The sequence below is a fragment of the Agelaius phoeniceus genome, chromosome 1, assembly GCF_051311805.1.
Source record: "Agelaius phoeniceus isolate bAgePho1 chromosome 1, bAgePho1.hap1, whole genome shotgun sequence".
NCBI classification, from domain to species: Eukaryota; Metazoa; Chordata; class Aves; order Passeriformes; family Icteridae; genus Agelaius; species Agelaius phoeniceus.
The window spans coordinates 154,762,477-154,788,352 of NC_135265.1; the positions used below are offsets into that span (position 1 = coordinate 154,762,477).

General features: G+C 53.5%; 2 protein-coding genes across 3 annotated transcripts in view; one reads left to right on the forward strand and one right to left on the reverse strand.

The window, feature by feature from the left end:
- The window catches only part of MROH1 (maestro heat like repeat family member 1), a 241,668-nt gene extending 235,292 nt beyond the window's left edge, over positions 1 to 6,376 (forward strand). Inside the window, 2 exon segments of the mRNA XM_077174443.1 lie at positions 267 to 332; positions 6,145 to 6,376. Of these exon segments, the coding sequence (XP_077030558.1) occupies positions 267 to 332; positions 6,145 to 6,230 (152 nt within the window). The 3' untranslated portion in view covers positions 6,231 to 6,376.
- A 1,081-nt stretch (positions 6,377 to 7,457) lies between these two features.
- The window catches only part of BOP1 (BOP1 ribosomal biogenesis factor), a 104,157-nt gene continuing 85,738 nt past the window's right edge, over positions 7,458 to 25,876 (reverse strand). Inside the window, exons 7-17 of one of the 2 annotated variants that reach the window (XM_077189859.1) lie at positions 24,888 to 25,100; positions 22,099 to 22,260; positions 21,850 to 21,930; positions 21,006 to 21,075; positions 19,558 to 19,690; positions 18,578 to 18,758; positions 14,845 to 15,133; positions 14,680 to 14,764; positions 11,779 to 11,886; positions 8,236 to 8,385; positions 7,458 to 8,074 (exon numbers count right to left, since the gene is read on the reverse strand). In XM_077189859.1, the coding sequence (XP_077045974.1) occupies positions 8,071 to 8,074; positions 8,236 to 8,385; positions 11,779 to 11,886; positions 14,680 to 14,764; positions 14,845 to 15,133; positions 18,578 to 18,758; positions 19,558 to 19,690; positions 21,006 to 21,075; positions 21,850 to 21,930; positions 22,099 to 22,260; positions 24,888 to 25,100 (1,476 nt within the window). In that variant the 3' untranslated portion in view covers positions 7,458 to 8,070. Of the gene's footprint in view, positions 8,386 to 11,778; positions 11,887 to 14,679; positions 14,765 to 14,844; positions 15,134 to 18,577; positions 18,759 to 19,557; positions 19,691 to 21,005; positions 21,076 to 21,849; positions 21,931 to 22,098; positions 22,261 to 24,887; positions 25,101 to 25,876 lie in introns of both variants that reach the window. The other variant, XM_077189853.1, reaches the window with a different exon arrangement.

Genomic DNA, 25,876 nt, shown 5'->3' on the forward strand with positions numbered 1-25,876 from the left:
TTTTGGGCTGGTTTTGGGTGGTTTTAGGACATTTTGGGCTGGTTTTGGGGTGGTTTTTGGGGAATCTTGGAGCATCTGGTGACCCCAAACTTGTCCCTGGTGTGGTCACTTCCTGTGGTGGCTTTTGTCACCAGGGGGTGGCATCACCCCTGGGGCGTTTTGAGCCGTTTTTGTTCAGTTTTGGGATATTTTGATGGGGGTTTTTTTGGGGTAATTTTGGGGTTTTTAGGGAATATTTCAGTCCCTGATCCCAAAATTCCCTCCAGGGTTCCTGGTGCTCCACATGGACGAGGAGCAGGGCCAGCAGGTGGACCTGGACCAGCTCATCTCCGGTGAGTGGGAATTCCCAAATCCCTGAATCCCCGAATTCCAAAATTTCCAAATTTCCACTTTTCCAAATTTTTTCCATTTTTCAGGCCAAAATCCCCCATTTTTAGGGAGAAAAATCCCATTTTTTTGGGAAAAAATCCCACTTTTAGGGGGAAAAAATCCCATTTATCAGGCCAAAGTTCTTTACTTTTAGGGAAAAAAAAATCCCGTTTTTCAGGCCAAAATTCCTCATTTTTAGGGAGAAAAATCCCATTTTTTGGGAAAAACAACCCAATTTTTAGGGGGAAAAAATCCCATGTTTAGGGGGAAAAAGCCCATTTTTCTGGCCAAAATTCCTCATTTTTTAGGTGAAAAACCCCCCATTTTTAAGGAAAAAAATCCTTAATTTTTAGGAAAAAAAACCCATTTTTAGGGGGAAAAATTCCTATTTTTAGGGAGAGAAATCCCCCCATTTTTTCAGAAGAACAAATCCCATTTTTCAGGCCAAAATTCCTCATTTTTAGGGAAAAAAAAATCCCATTTTTAGGGGGAAAAAAATCCCATTTTTCAGGCCAAAATCCCTCATTTTTTGGCGAAAAAATCCTTAATTTTTAGGGAAAAAAAAATCCCATTTTTAGGGGGAAAAAAATCCCATTTTTGGGGGGAAAAAATCCCATTTTTCTGGCCAAAATTCCTAAATTTTTTGGGGAAAAAATCCCTTATTTTTAGGGAAAAAATAATCCCATTTTTAGGGGGAAAAAAATCCCATTTTTCAGGCTGAAATCCCTCATTTTTTTGGCGAAAAAATCCTTAATTTTTAGGAAAAAAAACCCCATTTTTAGGGGGAAAAAAATCCCATTTTTGGGGGGAAAAAATCCCATTTTTCAGGCCAAATTTCCTAAATTTTTTGGGGGAAAAATCCCTTATTTTTAGGGAAAAAAAATTCCCATTTTCCGGGCTACCGGAGCCCTCCCGGAAGGGCCCTCCTGGCTCCCCCGCTCCCCATGAGTTCATTTTCTCATTTTTCTGCATTTTCGGGATTTTTTTTATTTTCCCCTCTCAGCTCTGACCTCATCCCGTGGAGCTGAGCCCGGAAAATTCCCGACCTTTCCAAGGGAGCCGCAAAAAACTCTAAAAAAGGGAAAAATTTCGCTTTTCCAGCGGCTGCCAGGGCCCTTCCAGGAGCAGAGGGGGGAGGAGGAGCTCGCCCGGAATTCGGGGAATTTTTGGGATTCTGGGGAAGGGACAGGGGGGGGCTCTGATCCCGACAGAAATGGGGGAAAATCCCCAAAAATGTGGGAAAAACCAGGAAAAAACTTGGGAAAAAAAAAACCCCTGGAAGCGATCCCGGCTCCTGGGAGCTGCTCCAGGATTTGGGAACGGGGGTGGAGAAGGAATTGGGGCCAAGAAAATCCCGTTCACTTCCCCCTTACATTGTTTGGGATCATCCCAAAGTTTCCATTGGGATCATCCCAAGGTTCCATGGTTTGGGATCATCCCAAGGTTTCATTGCTCGGGATCATCCCAAGGTTTCATTGGGATCATCCCAAGGTTTCATTGTTCGGGATCATCCCAAGGTTTCATTGTTTGGGATCATCCCAAGGTTTCATTGGGATCATCCCAAGGTTTCATTGTTTGGGATCATCCCAAGGTTTCATTGGGATCATCCCAAGGTTTCATTGTTTGGGATCATCCCAAGGTTTCATTGTTTGGGATCATCCCAAGGTTTCATTGTTTGGGATCATCCCAAGGTTTCATTGGGATCATCCCAAGGTTTCCTTGTTTGGGATCATCCCAAGGTTTCATTGTTTGGGATCATCCCAAGGTTTCATTGTTTGGGATCATCCCAAGGTTTCATTGCTCGGGATCATCCCAAGGATTCCATTGTTTGGGATCATCCCAAGGTTTCATTGTTTGGGATCATCCCAAGGTTTCATTGGGATCACCCCAAGGTTTCATTGTTTGGGATCATCCCAAGGTTTCCATTGTTTGGGATCATCCCAAGGTTTCATTGTTTGGGATCATCCCAAGGTTTCATTGGGATCATCCCAAGGTTTCATTGTTTGGGATCATCCCAAGGTTTCATTGGGATCATCCCAAGGTTTCATTGTTTGGGATCATCCCAAGGTTTCCATTGTTTGGGATCATCCCAAGGTTTCATTGTTTGGGATCACCCCAAGGTTTCATTGGGATCATCCCAAGGTTTCATTGTTTGGGATCACCCCAAGGTTTCATTGTTTGGGATCATCCCAAGGTTTCATTGTTTGGGATCATCCCAAGGTTTCCATTGTTTGGGATCATCCCAAGGTTTCATTGTTTGGGATCATCCCAAGGTTTCATTGTTTGGGATCATCCCAAGGTTTCATTGTTTGGGATCATCCCAAGGTTTCCATTGTTTGGGATCATCCCAAGGTTTCCATTGTTCGGGATCATCCCAAGGTTTCATTGGGATCATCCCAAGGTTTCATTGTTTGGGATCATCCCAAGGTTTCATTGTTTGGGATCATCCCAAGGTTTCATTGTTTGGGATCATCCCAAGGTTTCATTGCTCGGGATCATCCCAAGGATTCCATTGTTTGGGATCATCCCAAGGTTTCCATTGTTTGGGATCATCCCAAGGTTTCATTGTTTGGGATCATCCCAAGGTTTCATTGGGATCACCCCAAGGTTTCATTGTTTGGGATCATCCCAAGGTTTCCATTGTTTGGGATCATCCCAAGGTTTCATTGTTTGGGATCATCCCAAGGTTTCATTGGGATCATCCCAAGGTTTCATTGTTTGGGATCATCCCAAGGTTTCATTGGGATCATCCCAAGGTTTCATTGTTTGGGATCATCCCAAGGTTTCCATTGTTTGGGATCATCCCAAGGTTTCATTGGGATCATCCCAAGGTTTCATTGTTTGGGATCATCCCAAGGTTTCATTGTTTGGGATCATCCCAAGGTTTCATTGCTCGGGATCATCCCAAGGTTTCATTGTTTGGGATCATCCCAAGGTTTCCATTGTTTGGGATCATCCCAAGGTTTCATTGTTTGGGATCATCCCAAGGTTTCATTGGGATCATCCCAAGGTTTCATTGTTTGGGATCATCCCAAGGTTTCATTGGGATCATCCCAAGGTTTCATTGTTTGGGATCATCCCAAGGTTTCCATTGTTTGGGATCATCCCAAGGTTTCATTGGGATCATCCCAAGGTTTCATTGGGATCATCCCAAGGTTTCATTGTTTGGGATCATCCCAAGGTTTCATTGTTTGGGATCATCCCAAGGTTTCATTGTTTGGGATCATCCCAAGGTTTCCATTGTTTGGGATCATCCCAAGGTTTCCATTGCTCGGGATCACCCTGAGCCCTTTCACTTTAATTTTAGAGGGGTTGGGATCAGCCCCAAACTCCACTGGGAATTTTTTGGGATCATCCCGAAACTTTCATTTCAATTTTAGGGATTTTTTGGGGTTCATCCCAAACATTTAATTTCAATTTTTTGGGATCATCCTGTAACTTTAATTTTAGGGTTTTTGGGATAATCCTGAGCCCTTAATGTTAATTTTTTTTTGGGGATCATCCTCTACCTTTAATTTTAATTTTAGGTTTTTAGGATCATCCCGAGCCTCTCCATTTAAATTTTTTGGGATCATCCAGAGGCTTTCATTTACATTTTAATTTATTTGGATCATCCTGAATGTTCCATAATTTTAATTTTTTGGGATCATCTCAAGCCTTTCATTTTAATTTTAGGGGTTTTTTGGGATCACCCAGAGTTTTTCCTTTCACTTTTAGGGTTTTGTGGGATCATCCCAATCATTTAATTTTAATTTTTTGGGATCATCCAGAGTTTTTCCTTTCAATTTTAGGGTTTTGTTTAATTTTAATTTTTTGTTTTAATTGTTTTTGTTTAAATTGTTTAATTTTAATTGTTTTAATTTTTTGGGATCATCCTCTACCTTTAAATTTCGTTTTTTTGGGATCATCTCAAGCTGCTAATATTAATTTTTTCAGCTCATCCCAAGCCTTTTATTTAAATTTCATTTCATTCCAATTTTTGCTCTTCCCACCAAAAAACAAAAAAACAAAAAATCCCAGGACAAACAGCTGGGAATCTTTCCCTGTCAGTCCTCAGATCCTGGATAACAATGGGAATAAAATCCTCATTTTTTGGGGGGGGAAAAAAAAATCCATAAAAATTCCCAGATCCGGCAAATCCGTCGGGACCGGGAATTGTGGGATGGGGGGATTGGAAAATCCCAATTGGGAGTGCTGGGAATTTGGGGCTGGGTTGGGAGTGGATCCCATCCCATGGGATTTTCCCAGGAAAATCTGTCCCAAGCCCCACTCCCAAACCCTGGAGAGGCTCCTGGGAGCCGGGAATTGATCCAGGGGAGGCAGAGAAATTCCAGGGGGAATCCAGGGGGAATCCAGGGGGAAAAGAGCGAGAATGCAGCAGGGGAAACGTGGGAATGTGATGGGAATAGAGCAGGAATGCAGGGAGGGAATGCCATGGGAATCATGGGAATGCCATGGGAATAATGGGAATGCCATGGGAATGCCATGGGAATAGGGTGGGAATTCCTGGGAATTCCTGGAGTTTTCAATATCCAGGGCTGGGGGATCCCAGTCCTGATCCTGATCCCGATCCTGATCCCAATCCTGACCCCGATCCTGTTCCTGATCCTGGTCCTGATCCTGATCCCGATCCTGACCCTGATCCTGATTTTGATATCAGTCCTGATCCCGATCCCAATCCCGACTCCAATCCTGATCCCAATCCTGACCCCAATCCCAATCCTGATTCTGATCCCAATCCTATTCCCAATCCCAATCCCAATCCCAATCCTGACTCTAATCCCGACTGATTCTGATTCTGATCCCAATCCCAACCCCAATCCTGTTCCTGATCCTGATCCTGAGCCCAATCCTGATCCTGATCCTGACTCCAGTCCTGATCCCAATCCCCATCCCGATCCCAAATCCCGATCCCAAATCCCAATCCCGATCCCAATCCCAAATCCGAATCCCAGTCCCAAATCCCAATCCCAAATCCCAACCCCAATCCCAAATCCCAACCCCAATCCCAATCCCGATCCCGATCCCAAATCCCGACCCCGACCCAAATCCCAATCCCAAATCCCAATCCCGATCCCAATCCTGATCCCGATACCAAATCCCAAATCCCGATCCCAATCCCAATCCAAAATCCCGACCCCAATCCCAATCCCGACCCCAATCCCAATCCCGACCCCGATCCCAATCCCGATCCCAGTCCCAAATCCCAATCCCAATCCCAAATCCCGACCCCGATCCCAAATCCCAAATCCCGATCCCAAATCCCAATCCCAAATCCCAATCCCAATCCAAAATCCCGACCCCAATCCCAATCCCGACCCCAATCCCAAATCCCAACCCCGATCCCAAATCCCAAATCCCGATCCCAAATCCCAACCCCAATCCCGATCCCGATCCCAAATCCCGACCCCGACCCAAATCCTAATCCCAAATCCCAATCCCGATCCCAATCCTGATCCCGATACCAAATCCCAATCCCAAATCCCGATCCCAATCCCAATCCAAAATCCCGACCCCAATCCCGACCCCGATCCCAAATCCCAAATCCCAAATCCCGATCCCAAATCCCAATCCCGATCCCAGTCCCAAATCCCAATCCCAAATCCCGATCCCAAATCCCAATCCCGATCCCAGTCCCAAATCCCAATCCCAAATCCCAAATCCCAATCCCAAATCCCAAATCCCAAATCCCAATCCCAAATCCCAATCCCAAATCCCAAATCCCAAATCCCAAATCCCAAATCCCAAATCCCAATCCCTGCTCTGCGGTTCCAGCCCTGAAGCTGCTGCTGCAGGATCCGGTCCCGGCCGTGCGGGTCAAGGTGGCCGAGACCCTGGGACGCCTCGTCCGCCTCCTGTGAATCCCAGAATCCCCAGAATTCCTGGAAATTCCCAGCTCGGAGACCCTGGGACGCCTCCTCCTCCTCCTCCTCCTCCTCCTGCTCCTCCTCTGAATCCCGGAATTCCTGGGAATTCCCGGCTCCGCTCAGCAATACCCCGGGGACCCCAATCCATGGGAAAAGTCTTCCATCAATCGCCTTCATCCTCGGGGGCAAAAAAAGTGGGAAAGCGGCCGGAATTGGGGATGGGATCCGGCTGCGGAATCCCGGGATCTGGACGGAGCCCAGTCCCGCCCCTGCAGCCGCTTCCCGATGGATCCGGGATCCATTCCCGCCCCTCCAGCCCGTCCCTCTCTGCTGCTTCCCGGTGGGTGACGGGATCTGTTCCCAAAATTCCCAGCTGGAATTCCCCCCTGTACAGAGACCTGTTTTTAAATAAAGCTTTTGGCTCCCGATCCCACTCTGGAATTTTGGGATTCCTCAGGATTTGGGGGATGGGAAGGGGCGGATCCCGCCTGTGTCTCCATGGGGATGATCCAGGGGCTCTTCCTGCCTCTCACCCACAGGGAAAACCTTGGAATTTCCCGGCTGGTCCTGCCCCATTTCTGCCCCACCTCCGGCTTCTCCTTTGGGATCCTGGTCCGGATCCCATTCCGGGTTCTATCCCAGATCCCATTCCAGATCCCGTTCCGGGTTCTATCCCAGATTCTTTTCCAGATCCCATTCCAGGTTCTATCCCAGATCCCATTCCAGATCCCATTCCAGATCCCATTCCAGATCCCATTTCGGGTTCTATCCCAGATTCTTTTCCAGGTCCCATTCCAGGTTCTATCCCAGACCCCATTCCAGGTTCTATCCCAGGTCCCATTCCAGGTCCCATTCCAGGTTCTATCCCAGATCCCATTCCAGGTCCCATTCCAGGTTCTATCCCAGATCCTTTTCCAGGTCCTGCTCCATTCCCTGGCTTCTTTTCCTGGGATAAACCAGATCCAGGGAATCTCATCCTCTGTTCTGGTCACTTCCAGCTTTTCCATTGGGGTCCTGTTCAGGATCCTATCCAAAATCCCATTCCAGGTCCTATTTACCAAATCCTGCCCCAGATCCCATCCCATGCAAGAAAAGCCTCTCGTGATTCCTGTGGATCCTGGGAATTCTGCGTGTTGGGAACGTGGGAATGGGGGCATGGAGGGGATGTGGGGGCTGTGGGAATGGGAAAACCGGAGAATCCAGCACACGGGGATCCCGGGATCACATCCAAAAAAAGCCTTTATTGAGCACTGGGAATTAAGAAAGTGGCGGATCCCTGTGGATCCCGCGGGATCCCCATGGGAAGGTCAAGCTGTAGAGGCACACGGTGCCGGAGGAGAAGAGCCAGGGATCCCAGTGGATCCCGCTGGATCCCTGTGGGAAGGTCAGGTGCCGTCGACGCCGGAGGAGAAGAGCCAGGGATCCCCCTGGATCCCAGGTGGATCCCAGTGGATCAGGTGTAGAGGCGCAGGGTGCTGTCGGCACCCAAGGAGAAGAGCCAGGGCTGCTGGGGGTGGATCCCCGTGTATCCCCCTGGATCCCAGGTGGATCCCGGTGGATCAGGTGTAGAGGCGCACGGTGCCGTCGGCGCCTGAGGAGAAGAGCCAGGGCTGCTGGGGGTGGATCCCTGTGTATCCCCCTGGAACCCTGGTGGATCCCAGGTGGATCCCAGGTGGATCCCAGGTGGATCCCGGTGGATCAGGTGTAGAGGCGCACGGTGCCGTCGGCGCCCGAGGAGAAGAGCCAGGGCTGCTGGGGGTGGATCCCCGTGTATCCCCCTGGATCCCAGGTGAATCCCGGTGGATCCCGGTGGATCCCGGCGGATCCCGTTGGATCAGGTGTAGAGGCGCACGGTGCCGTCGGCGCCCGAGGAGAAGAGCCAGGGCTGCTGGGGGTGGATCCCGGGTGGATCCCCCTGGATCCCAGGTGAATCCCAGGTGGATCCCGGGTGGATCCCCCTGGATCCCAGTGGATCCCAGGTGGATCCCAGGCGGATCAGGTGTAGAGGTGCACGGTGCCGTCGGCGCCCGAGGAGAAGAGCCAGGGCTGCTGGGGGTGGAAGGCGACGTCGAGCACGCCGAGGTCGAGGGTGGGCGCGTGGCCCTTGAGCACCTTGAGCGGCACCAGGAGCGCGTTCTGCAGCAGGTCACTGCCCACGGGAGGGGGGGAAAAAACGGGATATCCATGGATACCGGGAACGGGAATTGTCCCAATGGGAACGGGAACGCTGGCACCGGGAATGGGAATTGTCCCAATGGGAACGGGAACGGTGACACCGGGAATGGGAATTGTCCCAGTGGGAACAAACGGGAATGCTGACACTGGGAACGGGAACGGGAATGCTGGCACCAGGAATGGGAATTGTCCCAATGGCAACGGGAACACTGGCACCGGGAATGGGAACAGGAACACTGGCACCGGGAATGGGAATTGTCCCAATGGGAACAAACTGGAATGCTGACACCGGGAATGGGAATGGTATCCATGGAAACAAACGGGAATGCTGACACGGGAATGGGAATGCTGACACCGGGAATGGGAATTGTCCCAATGGGAACAAACTGGAATGCTGACACCGGGAATGGGAATCGTCCCAATGGGAACGGGAACACTGGCACTGGGAATGGGAACGGGAATGCTGGCACTGGGAATGGGAATGGTCCCAATGGAAATGGGAACACTGACACCTGGAATGGGCATTCTGGGAGCGGGGATCGGAATTCTCACAGCAAGAGTGGGAATTCTGGGAGCGGGAATGGGAATTCTGACAGTGGGGATGGGAATTCCAGGAGTGGGAATTGTGACACCAGAAACGGGAATTCTGACAGTGGGAATGGGAATTCTGATACCGGGAACGGGAATTCTGGGAGTGGGATTGGGAATGGGAATTCTCACACTGGGATGGGAATTCCTGGAGCAGGAAATGGGAATTCTGGGAGCAGGAATGGGAATTCTGACAGAAGGAATGGAGAATTCCTTCTGGAGAGGGAGAAGGGAATCCTGGGAGAGGGAACAGGAATCTCGTCCTGGGTATCTTTGGGATCCAATCCCGGATATGCCCAGGACTCCCAGCAGCTGCCCCACAAATGCTGCTGCCACCCCAAGGACCCCAAAGGGAGGGATCTGATCCCATAAACACCATAAATAAACCCCATAATCCCACGAGTCCCATAAATCCCACAAATCCTTTGAATAAATCTCATACTTCCCACGAATCCCATAAATCCCATGAATCCCATTAAATCCTGCCAATCCAACAAATTCCACAAATCCCATAAATAAATCCTATAAGCCCCATTAAAAAATCCCACAAATCCCATAAATTCCCATAAATAAATCCTGTAAATAAATCCATAAATCCCATAAATAAATCCCAGAAATTCCCATAAATAAATCCTGTGAATAAATCCGTAAATCCCATAAATAAATCCCCCAAAATCCATAAAAAAACCCCCATAAATCCCATAAATAAATCCCCTACATAAATCCCATAAATAAATCCCAAAAATCCGATAAATAAATCCCATAAATTCCCATAAATAAATCCCATAAATAAATCCATAAATCCCATAAACAAATCCTACTAAAAAATCCATAAATCCCACAAATAAATCCCATAAATAAATCCCACAAATAACTTGATAAATCCCATAAATCCCACAAACAAATCCCGTGAATTCCCTAAATAAATCCCACAAATCCCCAGACAATTCCCGGTGAATCCCCTAAATAAATCCCAGAACTCCCACAAACAATTCCCGGTGAATCCCCACCCCATAAATAAATCCCATAAATCCCCCAGAGAATTCCCATGAATCCCATAAATAAATCCCACAAGTCCCACAAATGAATCCCGTGAATCCCCTAAATAAATCCCATAAATCCCCCAGACAATTCCCGGTGAATCCCATAAATAAATCCCACAAACAATTCCCGTGAATCCCCTAAATAAATCCCATAAATCCCCCAGAGAATTCCCATGAATCCCATAAATAAATCCCACAAGTCCCACAAATGAATCCCATGAATCCCCTAAATAAATCCCAAAAATGCCCCAGACAATTCCCGGTGAATCCCATAAATAAATCCCAAAAATCCCCCAGACAATTCCTGGTGAATCCCATAACTAAATCCCATAAATCCCGCAGACAATTCCCGGTGAATCCCATAAATAAACCCCACAAATCCCCCAGAGAATTCCCATGATTCCCATAAATAAATCCCACAAATCCTGTGACAATTCCCATGAATCCCCTAAATAAATCTCACAAGTCCCACAAACGAATCCCGGTGAATCCCCTAAAGAAATCCCATAAATCCCCCAGAGAATTCCCGGTGAATCCCCATAAACAAATCCCACAAATCACACAAACAATTCCTGTGAATCCCATAAATAAATCCCACAAGTCCCACAAACAATTCCCGGTGAATCCCCTAAAGAAATCCCATAAATCCCCCAGACAATTCCCAGTGAACCCCATAAATAAATCCCATGAATCCCCCAGAGAATTCCCATGAATCCCCTAAATAAATCCCCCAAATCCCCCAGACAATTCCCGGTGAATCCCCTAAATAAACCCCACAAGTCCCACAAACAATTCCTGGTGAATCCCATAAAGAAACCCCACAAATCCTGTGACAATTCCCATGAATCCCATAAATAAACCCCACAAATCCCATAACTAAATCCCACAAGTCCCCCCACACAATTCCCGGTGAATCCCTATAAATAAATCCCACAAGTCCCACAAACAATTCCCGGTGAATCCCATAAAGAAATCCCACAAATCCCTCAGACAATTCCCATGAATCCCATAAATAAATCCCACAAATCCCACAAACAAATCCCATAAATCCCACAAACAATTCCCGGTGAATCCCATAAAGAAATCCCACAAATCCCCCAGACAATTCCCAGTGAATCCCATAAGTAAATCCCACAAATCCCACAAACAATTCCCAGTGATTCCCATAAATAAATCCCACAAATCCCACAAACAAATCCCACAAATCCCCCAGACAATTCCCGGTGAATCCCATAAAGAAATCCCACAAATCCCCCAGACAATTCCCATGAATCCCCTAAATAAATCCCACAAATCCCATGCCAATTCCCGTGAATCCCTAAATAAATCCCACAAACAATTCCCAGTTCATCCCCTAAATAAATCCCACAGACAATTCCCGGTGATTCCCATAAATAAATCCCATAAATCCCCCAGACAATTCCTGGTGAATCCCCATAAATAAATCCCACAAATCCCACAAACAATTCCTGGTGATTCCCATAAATAAACCCCACAAATCCCACGACAATTCCCGGTGATTCCCACAAACAAATCCCACAAATCCCCCCAGACAATTCCCGGTGAATCCCATAAGTAAATCCCACAAATCCCTAAATAAATCCCATAAATCCCACAAACAATTCCCGTGAATCCCCATAAATAAATCTCACAAATCCCACAAACAAACCCCCCAAATCCCCCCCTGCCAATTCCCGGTGAATCCCGGTGAATCCCGGTGATTCCCGGCTCCTCACTTGTAGACCATCCCGTGGCAGACGATGACGGAGCCGTCGTCGGAGCCGGAGGCGAAGAGGGGATGGCGCCGGTGGAACGCGACCGAGCGCACGGCGCGGCCGTGGTGCCTGCGGGGCAGAGACACGGCGGGGATCGGAGCAGGGAAAACATCCCGGGAAAACACCGGGAAAACACCCGGGGAAAAACACTGGGAAAACACCCGGGAAAAACGGGAATCGGAGCAGGGAAAGACACCCGGGAAAAACGGGAAAACACCCGGGGAAAACGGGAATCGGAGCAGGGAAAGACACCCGGGAAAAACGGGAAAACACCCAGGAAAAACACCGGGAATCGGAGCAGGGAAAAACACCCGGGGAAAACGGGAAAACACCCGGGAGAAACGGGGATCGGAGCAGGGAAAGACACCCGGGAAAAACGGGAAAACACCCAGGAAAAACACCGGGAATCGGATCAGGGAAAAACACCCGGGGAAAATGGGAAAACACCCGGGAGAAACGGGGATCGGAGCAGGGAAAAACACCCGGGAAAACAGGGATCGGAGCAGGGAAAAACACCCGGGAAAAACGGGAATCGGAGCAGGGAAAAACACCGGGGAAAAACGGGAAAACACCCGGGGAAAACGGGAAAACACCCGGGATAAACGGGAAAACACCCGGGGAAAACGGGAATCGGAGCAGGGAAAAACACCCGGGGATTGGAGCGCGGAAAAACACCCGGGAAAAACGGGAAAACACCCGGGGAAAACGGGGATCAGAGCAGGGAAAAACACCCGGGGATTGGAGCAGGGAAGAACACCCGGAGATCGGAGCAGGGAAGAACACCCGGGGATCGGAGCAGGGAAAAACACCCGGGAAAAACACCTGGGAATCACAGCAGGGGAAAAACACCCGGGAACTGGCACCGGGAAAAACACCGGGGAAAACACCCGGGAAAAATGGGAATCAGAGCAGGGAAAAACACCCGGGAATCGGCAACAGGAAAAACACCGGGAAAATCGGGAATTGGCACCAAGAAAACACCGGGGAAAATGGGAATCAGAGCAGGGAAAAACACCCGGGAAAACGGGAATCAGAGCAGGCAAAAACACCGGGGAAAACGGGAATTAGAGCAGGGAAAAACGGGAATCGGCAACAGGAAAAACACCCGGGAATCACAGCAGGGAAAAGCGGGAATTGGCACCGGGAAAACACCGGGGAAAATGGGAATCGGCAATGGGAAAGAACGGGAATCAGCAATGGGAAAAACACCGGGGAAAATGGGAATTAGCAATGGGAAAAACACCAGGAAAAAATGGGAATCAGCCCTGGGAAAAACACCGGGGAAAATGGGAATCCAAACAGGGAAAAACAGGAATCAGCATGGGGATAAACACCAGGAAAATGGGAATTGGCACCGGGATAGACACCAGGAAAACTGGGAATCAGAACATGGAAAAGCAATGGGGAAAACAGGAATCAGCAGTGGGATAAACGGGAATCAGGACAGGGAAAACAAGAGGAAAAAGGGGAATTAGCAGCGGAAAAAACAGGAATCGGCACCAGGATAAACACTGGGAAAAACCAGGAAAAACACTGGGAAAAACGGGAATCGGCACCAGGATAAACACTGGGAAAACAGGAATTAGCACTGGGAAAAACACCAGGAAAAACAGGAATCAGCACCGGGAGAAACACCAGGATAGACCCCAGGAAAAACAGGAATCAGAGCCCAGAAAATGGGATCAACAAAAAGCTGGGACGAGCCGGGGTTTGCAGCTCCCGTGGAGAGCTGGGAACGCTCCCGGGACCCCAGGGGACCCCAGGGGATGCAAGGGGATCCCAGGGGATGCCAGGGGATGCCAGGGATCCACAGGGATCCGCAGGGGATGCCAGGGGACCCCAGGGAATGCCAGGGATCTGCAGGGATCCTCAGGGATCTGCCGGGATCCGCAGGGATGCCAGGGACCCAAGGGGACCCCAGGGGACCCCAGGGGAACCCAGGGGACGCCAGGGGATGCCAGGGGATCCACAGGGGATGCCAAAAGACCCCAGGGGATGCCAGGGGATCCTCAGGGGATGCCAGGGATCCGCAGGGATCCGCAGGGGATGCAAGGGACGCCAGGGGATCCCAGAGGACCCCAGGGGATGCCAGGAGACCCCAGGGGATCCACAGGGGATGCCAGGGACCCCAGGGGATGCCAGGGATCCGCAGGGATGCCAGGGATCCACAGGGGATGCCAGGGGATGCCAGGGATCCGCAGGGATCCACAGAGATGCCAGGGACCCAAGGGGATGCCAGGGACCCAAGGGGACCCCAGGGATCCACAAGGATCCACAGGGGATGCCAGGGACCCCAGGGGATGCCAGGGGATCCACAGGGATGCCAGGGACCCCAGGGGATCCGCAGGGGACACCAGGGGACCCCAGGGGATGCCAGGGGATGCCAGGGATCCGCAGGGATGCCAAGGGACCCAAGGGGACCACAGGGGACGCCAGGGGATGCCAGGGGATCCACAGGGGATGCCAAGGGACCCCAGGGGATGCCAGGGACCCCAGGGGATGCCAGGGGATGCCAAGGGATGCCAGGGGACGCCAGGGGACTCCAGGGGATGCCAGGGATCCACAGGGATGCCAGGGATCCGCAGGGATCCGCAGGGATGCCAGGGGACACCAGGGGATCCTCAGGGGATGCCAAGGGACCCCAGGGGATCCACAGGGATCTGCAGGGGATGCCAGGGGATGCCAGGGACCCCAGGGGACGCCAGGGGATGCCAGGGATCCGCAGGGATGCCAGGGGACCCCAGGGGATGCCAGGGGATGCCAGGGGACCCCAGGGATCCTCAGGGACCCCCAGGGATCCTCAGGGATCCTCAGGGATGCGCAGGGATCCTCAGGGATGGGCAGGGATGCGCCGTGACTCACCGCAGCAGGCGGTAGGGGCGCGTGGACAGGTCGAGGTCGAACCAGGCCACCTTGCTGTCGTAGCTGCCGCAGATGACGTTGTCCCCTGGCGAGGGAAGAGCCCCGGGGTGAGCGGGACGGGCCCGGCCCGGGGGGATCCCCTGAGCTCCCGGGGCCACCCCGCACCTCCGGGGTGCACGGCCATGCTGGAGATCCACTGGCAGTTGCTCTGCAGCTTCTTGGCGAGCTCCTGGCGCAGCAGGTTGTAGACGCGCACGGAGCGCTGCGAGGCCACCAGGAAGTAGGGCCGGAGCGGGTGGAACTGCACGCACTGGATCATGCCGGGGCTCTTCCGGAAGGGATCCTGGCTCCAGCGCCGGCTGCTCTGGTGGATCAGCACCTGCCGGCTGCCGGGGTTCCGCACCACCGAGGCCCAGTAATCGCCCTTGCCGTGCCACGTCACCTGCACCACCGGCTGGGAACGGGAATGGGATTGGGAATGGGAAAGGGATCCGGGTGAGATCCCGAAATCCCAACCCTCTGGATCACCACTGGGGCACAGGAATTGCCCTGGCCGTGCCACGTCACCTGCACCACCGGCTGGGAACGGGAGGGGACGGGAATGGGAATGGGATCCAGGTGAGATCCCAAAATCCCGACCCTCTGGATCACCACTGGGGCACAGGAATTGCCCTTGCCGTGCCACGTCACCTGCACCACCGGCTGGGAACGGGAATGGGAACGGGATCGGGATCAGGAACAGGATCCAGGTGAGATCCTGAAATCCTGACCCTCTGGATCACCCCAGAGCTCCTCAAGGTGGGAATGGGATTGGGATCCGGGTGAGATCCCGAAATCCCGACCCTCTGGATCACCACTGGGGCACAGGAATTGTTCTGGCTGTGCCACGTCACCTGCGTCACCGGCTGGGAATGGAATGGGAAAGGGATCAGGAATGGGATCCGGGTGAGATCCCGAAATCCCGACTCTCTGGATCACCACTGAGGCACAGGAATCGCCCTGGCTGTGCCACGTCACCTGCACCACCGGCTGGGAATGGGAATGGGAATGGGATCCGGGTGAGATCCTGAAATCCCAACCCTCTGGATCACCCCAGAGCTCCTCAAGGTGGGAATGGGACTGGGATCTGGGTGAGATCCCAAAATCCCGACCCTCTGGATCACCACTGGGGCACAGGAATTGTTCTGGCTGTGCCACGTCACCTGCACCACCGGCTGGGAATGGAATGGGAAAGGGATCAGGAATGGGATCCAGGTGAGATCCCAAAATCCCGACCCTCTGGATCACCACTGAGGCACAGGAATCGCCCTGGCTGTGCCACGTCACCTGCACCACCGGCTGGGAACGGGAATGGGATTGGGATCAGGAACAGGATCCAGGTGAGATCCTGAAATCCCAACCCTCTGGATCACCCCAGAGCTCCTCAAGGTGGGAATGGGATTGGGATCCGGGTGAGATCCCGAAATCCCGACCCTCTGGATCATCATGGAGCTCCCCAAGGTGGGAATGGGATTGGGATCCGGGTGAGATCCCGAAATCCCGACCCTCTGGATCACCACTGAGGCACAGGAATTGCCCTGGCCGTGCCACGTCACCTGCACCACCGGCTGGGAATGGAATGGGATGGGAATGGGAATGGGATTGGGAATGGGATTTAGGTGAGATCCCAAAATCCCGACCCTCTGGATCATCCCAGAACTCCTCAGGGTGGGAATGGGACTGGGATTGGGATTGGGATCAGGAATGGGATTGGGATCCAGGTGAGATCCCAAAATCCCGACCCTCTGGATCACCACCGAGGCCCAGGAATCGCCCTGGCCGTGCCACGTCACCTGCACCACCGGCTGGGAATGGGATTGGGAATGGGATGGGAATGGGATTGGGAATGGGATTGGGAATGGGATTGGGATGGGGATGAGAACAGGAATGGGACCTGGGTGAGATCCCAAGATCCCGATCTTCTGGATCATCCCAGAGCTTCTTGGGGTGGGAATGGGAACGGGAATGGGAATGAGAACAGGAACGGGATCCAGGGGAGATCCCAAAATCCCGACCCTCTGGATCATCCTGGAGCTCCCTATGGTGGGAACAGCGGGATCGGGGAAGGGGAGAGGGGGAGAGTTTGGTTGGTGGGTCCAGGGATGGGAACAGGAACGGGATTGGGAATGGGAACGGGATTGGGAATGGGAATGGGACTGGGATTGGGAATGGGATTGGGATTGGGAATGGGATTGGGACTGGGATTGGGAATGGGATTGGGATTGGGACTGGGATTGGGATTGGGACTGGGATTGGGACTGGGGCAATTCCCAGGAACAGCTGAGGGAGCTGTGGGGGCTCATCCCAGAGGAAATTGGGATGGAAGGGATCCAGGGCGGGATCTGCTCCCAGGGAACAGGGACAGGACCAGGGAACGGCCTCAGGTTGGGAATTTTGGGAATATTCCCCTGGCATTGTGGGCAAACAGGGATTTGGGGCCCTGGGAAGCAGGGCAGGGGCTGAGGCCGAGGATTCCCGGGAGAAGCTGGGAAAAGGGGCCGATCCCAGCTGGAATTCCCGCGGCTCCGGGAAATGTTCCCGGGATTTCCCGGAAAACGGGGCTGGGGAGAATCCCCCTGCTGGGAAAGGCTCCAGCACTGCCAGGGATTCCTGGGAATGGGAAGGGATCCCTCGGGATGTGGAGCAGGGGAAAAGGATCCCCTTGGAATTGTGTCCCGTGGGATATGGAGCCAGGAACAAGGATCCGTTTGGGATCCTTCCCTCGGGACGTGGAACAGGGAACAAGGATCCCCTTGGAATTGTGTCCCGTGGGATATGGAGCCGGGAACAAGGATCCGTTTGGGATCCTTCCCTCGGGATGTGGAACAGGGGAAAAGGATCCCCTTGGAATTGTGTCCCGTGGGATATGGAGCCGGGAACAAGGATCCGTTTGGGATCCTTCCCTCGGGATGTGGAGCAGGGAACAAGGATCCCCTGGGAATTGTGTCCCATGGGATACGGAGCCAGGAACAAGGATCCATCTGGGATCCTTCCCTCAGGACGTGGAACAGGGAACAAGGATCCCCTTGGAATTGTGTCCCATGGGATATGGAGCCGGGAACAAGGATCCATCTGGGATCCTTCCCTCGGGATGTGGAACAGGGAACAAGGATCCCCTGGGAATTGTGTCCTTTGAGATGCAGCTCTGGGAATGAGGCCCCTCCCTGGATCCTGGGCTGGGGCTGATCCACAAATCCCGGGAATGCCGATCCCACCCAGATACCGGGAATGCCAATCTCCCCCAAATCCTGGGAATGCCGATCCCAGACGGATCCCAGGAACACCGATCCCACTCAGATCCTGGGAACGCCAATCCCACCCAGATCCCAAGAACACTGATCCCACTTGGATCCTGGGAATGCTGATCCCACACAGATCCTGGGAATGCCAATCCCACCCGGATCCCGGGAACACTGATCCCACCCAGGTCCCAGGAACGCCGATCCCAGCCAGATCCTGGGAATGCCAATCCCACCTGGATCCCAGGAATGCCAATCCCACCCAGATCCCAAGAACACTGATTCCATCCAGATCCCGGGAACGCCAATCCCAGTTGGATCCTGGGAATGCTGATCCCAGCCGGATCCCAGGAATGCTGATACCACCTGGATCCCGGGAACACTGATCCCACTCAGATCCCAGGAACCCCCATCCCACCTGGATCCCGGGAGTGCCTATCCCACCCAGATCCCAAGAACACTGATCCCACTCAGATCCTGGGAACACCAATCCCACTTGGATCCCAGGAACACCGATCCCACTCAGATCCTGGGAACGCCGATCCCACCCAGATCCCAAGAACACCGATCCCACCCAGATCCCGGGAACGCCGATCCCAGCCGGATCCCGTGGATCCCACCTTGCTGTGCTGCACCAGCAGCCGGATCCCCTTGCCGCGCTCCTCGGGGCTGGCCGGGACCCACCGGACGGGCTGGATCCGCTCCTCCTCCGGAGCCTCCCAGGAATCCAGGAGCTGATCCGTGGCTGCCACCAGCAGCCGGTCCCCGAGGCCCGGATTCACCAGGAGCACCTGCTCATCCCTGGGAACGGGAAACCCGGGATCAGGGGGAATCCTCTGGGATCAGCGGGGATCTGCTGGGATCAGGGAACCCTCCCCAGGAGCACCTGCTCATCCCTGGGAATGGGGAACCCGGGATCAGGGGGAATCCTCTGGGATCAGCGGGGATCCCCTGGGATCAAGGAACCCTCCCCAGGAGCACCTGCTCATCCCTGGGAACGGGAAACCCGGGATCAGCGGGGATCCCCCGGGATCAGCGGGGATCCCCCGGGATCAGCGGGGCATCCTCTGGGATCAAGGAACCCTCCCCAGGAGCACTTGCTCATCCCTGGGAATGGGAAACCCAGGATCAGGGAATCCTCTGGGATCAGGGGGAATCCTCTGGGATCAAGGAACCCTCCCCAGGAGCACCTGCTCATCCCTGGGGAAATCCGGGATCAGAGGATCCTCTGGGACCAAGGAAATCTGGGAATAATCCTTGGGAATGATCCCTGGGACACTCACACGGCCACCAGGCAGATGCTGGGGTTGGGGTCCCAGGGAAATCTGGGAATGATCCCAGGGCAATCTGGGAATGTGGGATGATCCTAGGGCACTCACACGGCCACGGCCACCAGGCAGATGCTGGGGTTGGGGTTCCAGGGAAATTCAGGAATGTGGGAATGCTCCCAGGGAAATCTGGGAATGTGGGGATGCTCCCGGGGCACTCACATGGCCACGGCCACCAGGCAGATGCTGGGGTTGGGGTTCCAGGGAAATCTGGGAATGTGGGATGATCCCAGGGAAATTCGGGAATGTGGGGATGCTCCCGGGGCACTCACACGGCCACGGCCACCAGGCAGATGCTGGGGTTGGGGTTCCAGGCCACGCTCTTGACCACGGAGCCGAGCGGGAGCGTGCGGAGGCAGCGCGCGGTGCTCACCTCCCAAAACCGCACCGAGCCATCGTCAGAGCCTGCGCAACAGCAACAGCAACAACAATGGGATAGCAACAATGGGATAACAGCAACAACAATGGGATAACAGCAACAATGGGATAGCAACAACAGTGGGATAGCAACAACAATGGGATAACAGCAACAACAATGGGATAACAGCAACAACAACAGCGGGATAGCAACAACAACAACGGGATAACAACAGCAACAATGGGATAACAACAGCAACAATGGGATAACAGCAACAACAACAGAGGGATAGCAACAATGGGATAACAGCAATAGCAACAACGGGATAGCAGCAACAACAACAGCGGGATAACAATGGGATAACAGCAACAACGGGATAACAGCAATGACAACAACAACGGGATAACAATGGGATAACAACAACAGCGGGATAATAGCAACAACGGGATAGCAGCAACAACAACGGGATAGCAGCAACAACAACAATGGGATCACAGCAACAATGGGATAACAGCAACAATGGGATAACAACAACAACAACAACGGGATAGCAACAACAACTGGGATAACAACAGCAACAACGGGATAGCAACAATGGAATAGCAGCAACAATGGGATAACAACAAAGGAATAACAGCAATGGGATAACAATAATGGGGTAACAACAGGATAATAACGGGATAGCAACAGGATAGCGGGACAGTGGGATAATGGGGAGAATGGGATTGGGATTGAGATTACGGGATAATGGGAATGGGAAAATGGGGATGGGATAATGGGAATGGGGATGGGATAATGAGGATGGGATAACGGGAATGGAGTTGGGATTGAGATAAGGGGATAATGGGATTGGGAATGAGGATGGGATAATGAGGATGGGATAATGGGAATGGGGATGGGATAATGGGAATGGGATTCCCAGGAATAGGGATGGGAACGGGATTGGAATAATGGGAATGGGATGGGAATGGGATGGGATAATGGCAATGGGATAATGGGATAACAGGAATGGGATTAGGATTGAGATTAGGAATGGGATATTGGGATAATGGGAATGGGGATGGAAATGGGAATGGGAAAGGGAATAGGATCATGGGAATGGAATAATGGAATAATGGGATAATGGCAGTAGGATAATGGGAATGGGATTGGGACCCCGGAGCCGCTGGCAAAGCTCCAGAGCATTCCAGAGGCGCCGCAGGGCGGGGCCAATCCCGGGATCCTCCCCCAGAGCCGGGGTTGGGATCTTGCAGTGGGAAAAGCCCCGATCCCAACCCTGGCCCCGGAGCAGCTCCGGGTGGAGCTGGGCCGTGGATCCGTGGGATTCATCCCGGGAATTCCCAATCCAGGGCGGATCCGTACCTGACACCAACCACTGCCCGCTGGGGGAGACGCTCAGGGTCCGCACCAGGCTGGTGTGGCCGCGGTAAACCTGGGGAAAACCGGGAATGAGGGAGAATCCCAAATCCCAGGAGCTCCATGGGAACCTCCAGGAGCTGCTCCGGAATCCTCGGGAAGGGAGGAGGAGCAATTGGGGATCTGGAGGGAGCACGGCCAAGGCCGCCCCATCCCACATCCACAGGGATGGGAATCCCAAGGAATGGGGATTCCAGCCCTTTCCTGGGGAATATTCCCAAAAATCCCAACCTGAGGCCATTCCCTTGGTCCTGTCCCTGTTTCCTGGGAGCAGATCCCGCCCCGGATCCCCTTGGATCCCTTCAATCCTGCTTTTCTCTGGGATGAGCCCCCCCAGCTCCCTCAGCTGCTCCCGGGATTCCCCCATTCCCAATCCCAGCCATGAACCCACCAAATCCCTGTTTGCCCCAAATTCCAGGGGAATATTCCAAAAATCCCAACCCGAGGCCATTCCTTGGCTTTGTCCCTGTTTCCTGGGAGCAGATCTCACCCTGGATCCCTCTGGATCCCTTCAATCCCACTTTTCTCTGGGATGAGCCCCCCCAGCTCCCTCAGCTGCTCCCGGGAAGTTTTCCGGAGCCATTCCCGAAAATCCCGGCAAAGGGGGATCCTCCCCAGCCCCATTTTCCATGGATCCGCGGGAGCATTTCCCACAGGAATTCCAGCTGGGATCAGCCCCTTTTCCCAGCTTCTCCCAGCAATCCTCATCCTCAATCCCTGCCCCGAGCTTCCCAAGGCCCCAGATCCCAGAATTCCACCAGATTCCAGGGTTCCCGACCGGGTCCCTCACCAGAGCCTGTGTGGTGGGGAAGGGCTGCAGGTCCCTCGGCCTGGGCAGCTTGGGAATGAGATCCTCGGGATCCACGTTGACCTGCGGGGACGGGAACCACAGCGATCCCGACACCGCCCCCTCCAGCCGGGCATTCCCGGGGTGGGTTTTGGGGTGTTTTTGGGGTGTTTTTGGGGTGTTTTTGGGGTGTTTTTGGGTGTTTTTGGGGTGTTTTTGGGGTGTTTTTGGGCGGGGTTAGGGGTCGCGCACCCTCATCCTGCGCTGGCGGGGGCAGAGGTAGAGGTCGAGGCAGCGCTCGAAGCGCTCGTGGATGAAGCGCGGGTAGGCGGGCACGGCGCGCAGGCTCGGGAAGCGCCGCGGCAGGAAGCTCAGGCGCCGCTCCGACGGATCCTGCTGCTGCCAGGCCAGCTCCTGCCGGGAACGGTGCGGGAATGGGGACGGGAATGAGGGATGGGGGAATGGGGGAATGGGGAAGGGAAGGGAAGGGGATGGGGAGAGGCCGCTCGCCAGGCAGGATGGGGGAGCACGGGATGGGGATGGCGGGGCAGGGTCAGAGGGAATGGCGGGAGGGAGAGGGGAATGGGGATGGGGAATGGGATAATGGGGATGGGGAATGGGGATGAGATAATGGGATAATGGGAATGGGATAATGGGATAACGGGGATGGGATAATGGGATAATGGGAATGGGATATTGGGACAATGGGATAACGGGGATGGGATAATGGGGATGGGGAGTGGGGAATGGGATAATGGGGATGGCATGATGGGATAATGGGATAACGGGGATGGGATAATGGGATAATGGGGATGGCATGATGGGATAATGGGGGAATGGGATAATGGGGATGGGATAATGGGAATGGGAAAAATGGGAATGGGGATGGGATAATGGGAATGGGAAAAATGGGAATGGGGAATGGGGATGGGGAATGGGAATGGGGCAATGGGAATGGGGAATTGGGAATGGGGAATGGGAATGGGGAATGGGAATGGGGAATGGGAATGGGGAAATGGGAATGGGGATGGGGAGGGGAAAATGGGATAATGGGGATGGGATAATGGGAATGGGGAATGGGAATGGGGATGGGATAATGGGAATGGGATAACGGGAATGGGACAACAGGATAATGGGAATGGGAATGGGATGATGGGGAAGGGAAATGGGAACAGGGATGGGGAGGGGATAATGGCATAATGGGAATGGAAATGGGAATAGGATAATGGGAATGGGGATGGGATAATGGGAATGGGATAATGGGATAGTGGGGATGGGAAAAGTGGGAATGGGAATAGGATAATGGGAATGGGATAATGGGGATGGGATAATGGGGATGGGATGGGATGGGAGGCCCTGGGCTCGGGAGGAGCCATTCCCAAGGGTCAGGGTCGCTCCCACCGGCAGCTCCTTGGCCAGGATTCCCAATTCTCCTCATCCCATTGGGATCTTCCCATCCTCATCCCACTGGAGCTCTTCCCACTGGGATTTCCCTGCCCGTTTTCCCCCCATCCATCCCCTCTGGATTCAAATCCCACTCCAGGGCCTCCCCCACTTATCCAGGGACACCCCAATCCCTGGGGAGTGACCCCAAATCTCCCTCCATTCCATGGGATCCTGGAACGCCCCGGGTGGGAATTCCGGGCTGATCCCATTCCATGGGTGGCGACAATTCCCAAAACTCCTCCCAGGGATGAAACATCCCACACAAATTCCCAGGAAAACTCCCTCCATTCCACGGGATCCTGGAATGCCCTGGGTGGGTGTCCCACTCCATGGCCAGGGACAATTCCCAAAACTCCTCCCAGGGATCAAACACCCACACAAATTCCCAGGGAAAAACTCCCTCCATTCCACGGGATCCTGGAATGCTCCAGGTGGGAATTCCGAGCTGATCCCACTCCATGGGCAGCGACAATTCCCAAAACTCCTCCCAGGGATCAAACACCCACACAAATTCCCAGGAAAACTCCCTCCATTCCACAGGATCCAGGATCCTGGAATGCCCCGGGTGGGAATTCCGGGCTGATCCCATTCCACGGTCAGCGACAATTCCCAAAACTCCTGCCAGGGACGAAACACCCACACAAATTCCCAGGAAAAACTCCCTCCATTCCATGGGATCCTGGAATGCCCCAGGTGGGAATTCCGAGCTGATCCCATTCCATGGGCAGCGACAATTCCCAAAACTCCTGCCAGGGATGAACCACCCACACAAATTCCCTGGGAAAACTCCCTCCATTCCACGGGATCCCGGAACGCCCCGGGTGGGAATTCTGGGCTGATCCCATTCCATGGGCGGAGACAATTCCCAAAACTCCTCCCAGGGATGAAACATCCCACACAAATTCCCGGGAAAACTCCCTCCATTCCACGGGATCCAGGATCCAGGAATGCCCCGGGTGGGAATTCCGAGCTGATCCCACTCCACGGGCGGCGACAATTCCCAAAACTCCTCCCAGGGATGAAACACCCACAAACACCCACACAAATTCCCAGGAAAAACTCCCTCCATTCCACAGGATCCAGGATCCTGGAATGCCCCGGGTGGGAATTCCGAGCTGATCCCACTCCATGGGCGGCGACAATTCCCAAAACTCCTCCCCGAGCAACCCAAGGGATGAAACATCCCACAAAAATTCCCAGGGAAAAACTCCCTCCATTCCACAGGATCCTGGAATGCCCCGGGTGGGAATTCCGGGCTGATCCCTCTCCACGGGCAGCGACAATTCCCAAAACTCCTCCCAGGGATGAAACACCCACAAACACCCACACAAATTCCCAGGAAAAACTCCCTCCATTCCACAGGATCCAGGATCCTGGAATGCCCCGGGTGGGAATTCCGAGCTGATCCCACTCCATGGGCAGTGACAATTCCCAAAACTCCTCCCAGGGATGAAACAACCACACAAATTCCCAGGGAAAATCCCTTCCAAACCCAACAATTGCGATCCCCCCCGGATCCCCTCCGTGGAGCGGCCCCGCGGGATCTCCCGGCATTCCCAGCATTCCCGGCATTCATTCCCGGCGTTGGTTCCCACCTCCTCGGGGCTGAGCAGGAATTCCGGGGGCGGGTTGTAGGACTCGGCGTGTCCCGGCAGGGGCATTTTGGGAGCGGGCACGTGCATCTTGTGCCGGCCCAGCACCGAGTTGGGCTCCTCGCGCGCCCACAGGTCGTAGAAAGCGGGAGCGCCCTCCTTGGGCTTCCGGGGCTGGATCCAGCCCATCTTGATGGCGTGGACCAGCTTGGAGACCTGCGGAGCATTCCCGGCATTTGGGGAGAGGCCCGGGGGGAGTTTGCCGTCCTCCTCGTCCCACCCGAGCTTTTCCAGCCTGGATTTTCCCACCATCCCCATCCCTCCGGGACCTTCCCAATCCCCTCATCTCATCCAGATCTTCTCAGTCTCCTCATCCCCCTGGAGCTTTTCCGTCCTCCCCATCCCACCTGGATCTTTCCTCCCACCTCATCCCACGGAGATCGTCACATTCTCCTCAATCCCACCGGGATCCTCCCACCCTCCTCAGCTTTTCCACCCTCCCCATCCCACCAGGATCTTTCCAACCTCCTCATCCCATTGGGATCTCTCCATCCTCTTCATCCTTTTCCATCCTCCCCCATCCCAACTGGACCTTTCCATCCTCTCCATCCCACCAGGATCTTCCCAATCTCCCCATCCCACCAGGACTTCTCCAACCTCTTCATCTCACCTGGATCTTTCCAACCTCCTCATCCCACTGGGATCTCTCCATCCTCTTCATCCTTTTCCACCTTTCCATCCCACCTGGATCTTTCCAGCCTCCCCCATCCCACCAGGATCTTTCCAACCTCCTCATCCCGTTGGGATCTTTCCATCCTCTTCATCCTTTTCCACCATCCTCATCCCACCTGGATCTTTCCATCCTCCCCATCCCACCACAATCTTTCCACCGTCCCCATCCCACCAGGATCTTCCCAATCTCCTGATCCCACCTGGATCTTTCCAACCTTCTCATCCTACCTGGATCTTTCCCTTCTCCTCAACTTTTCCAC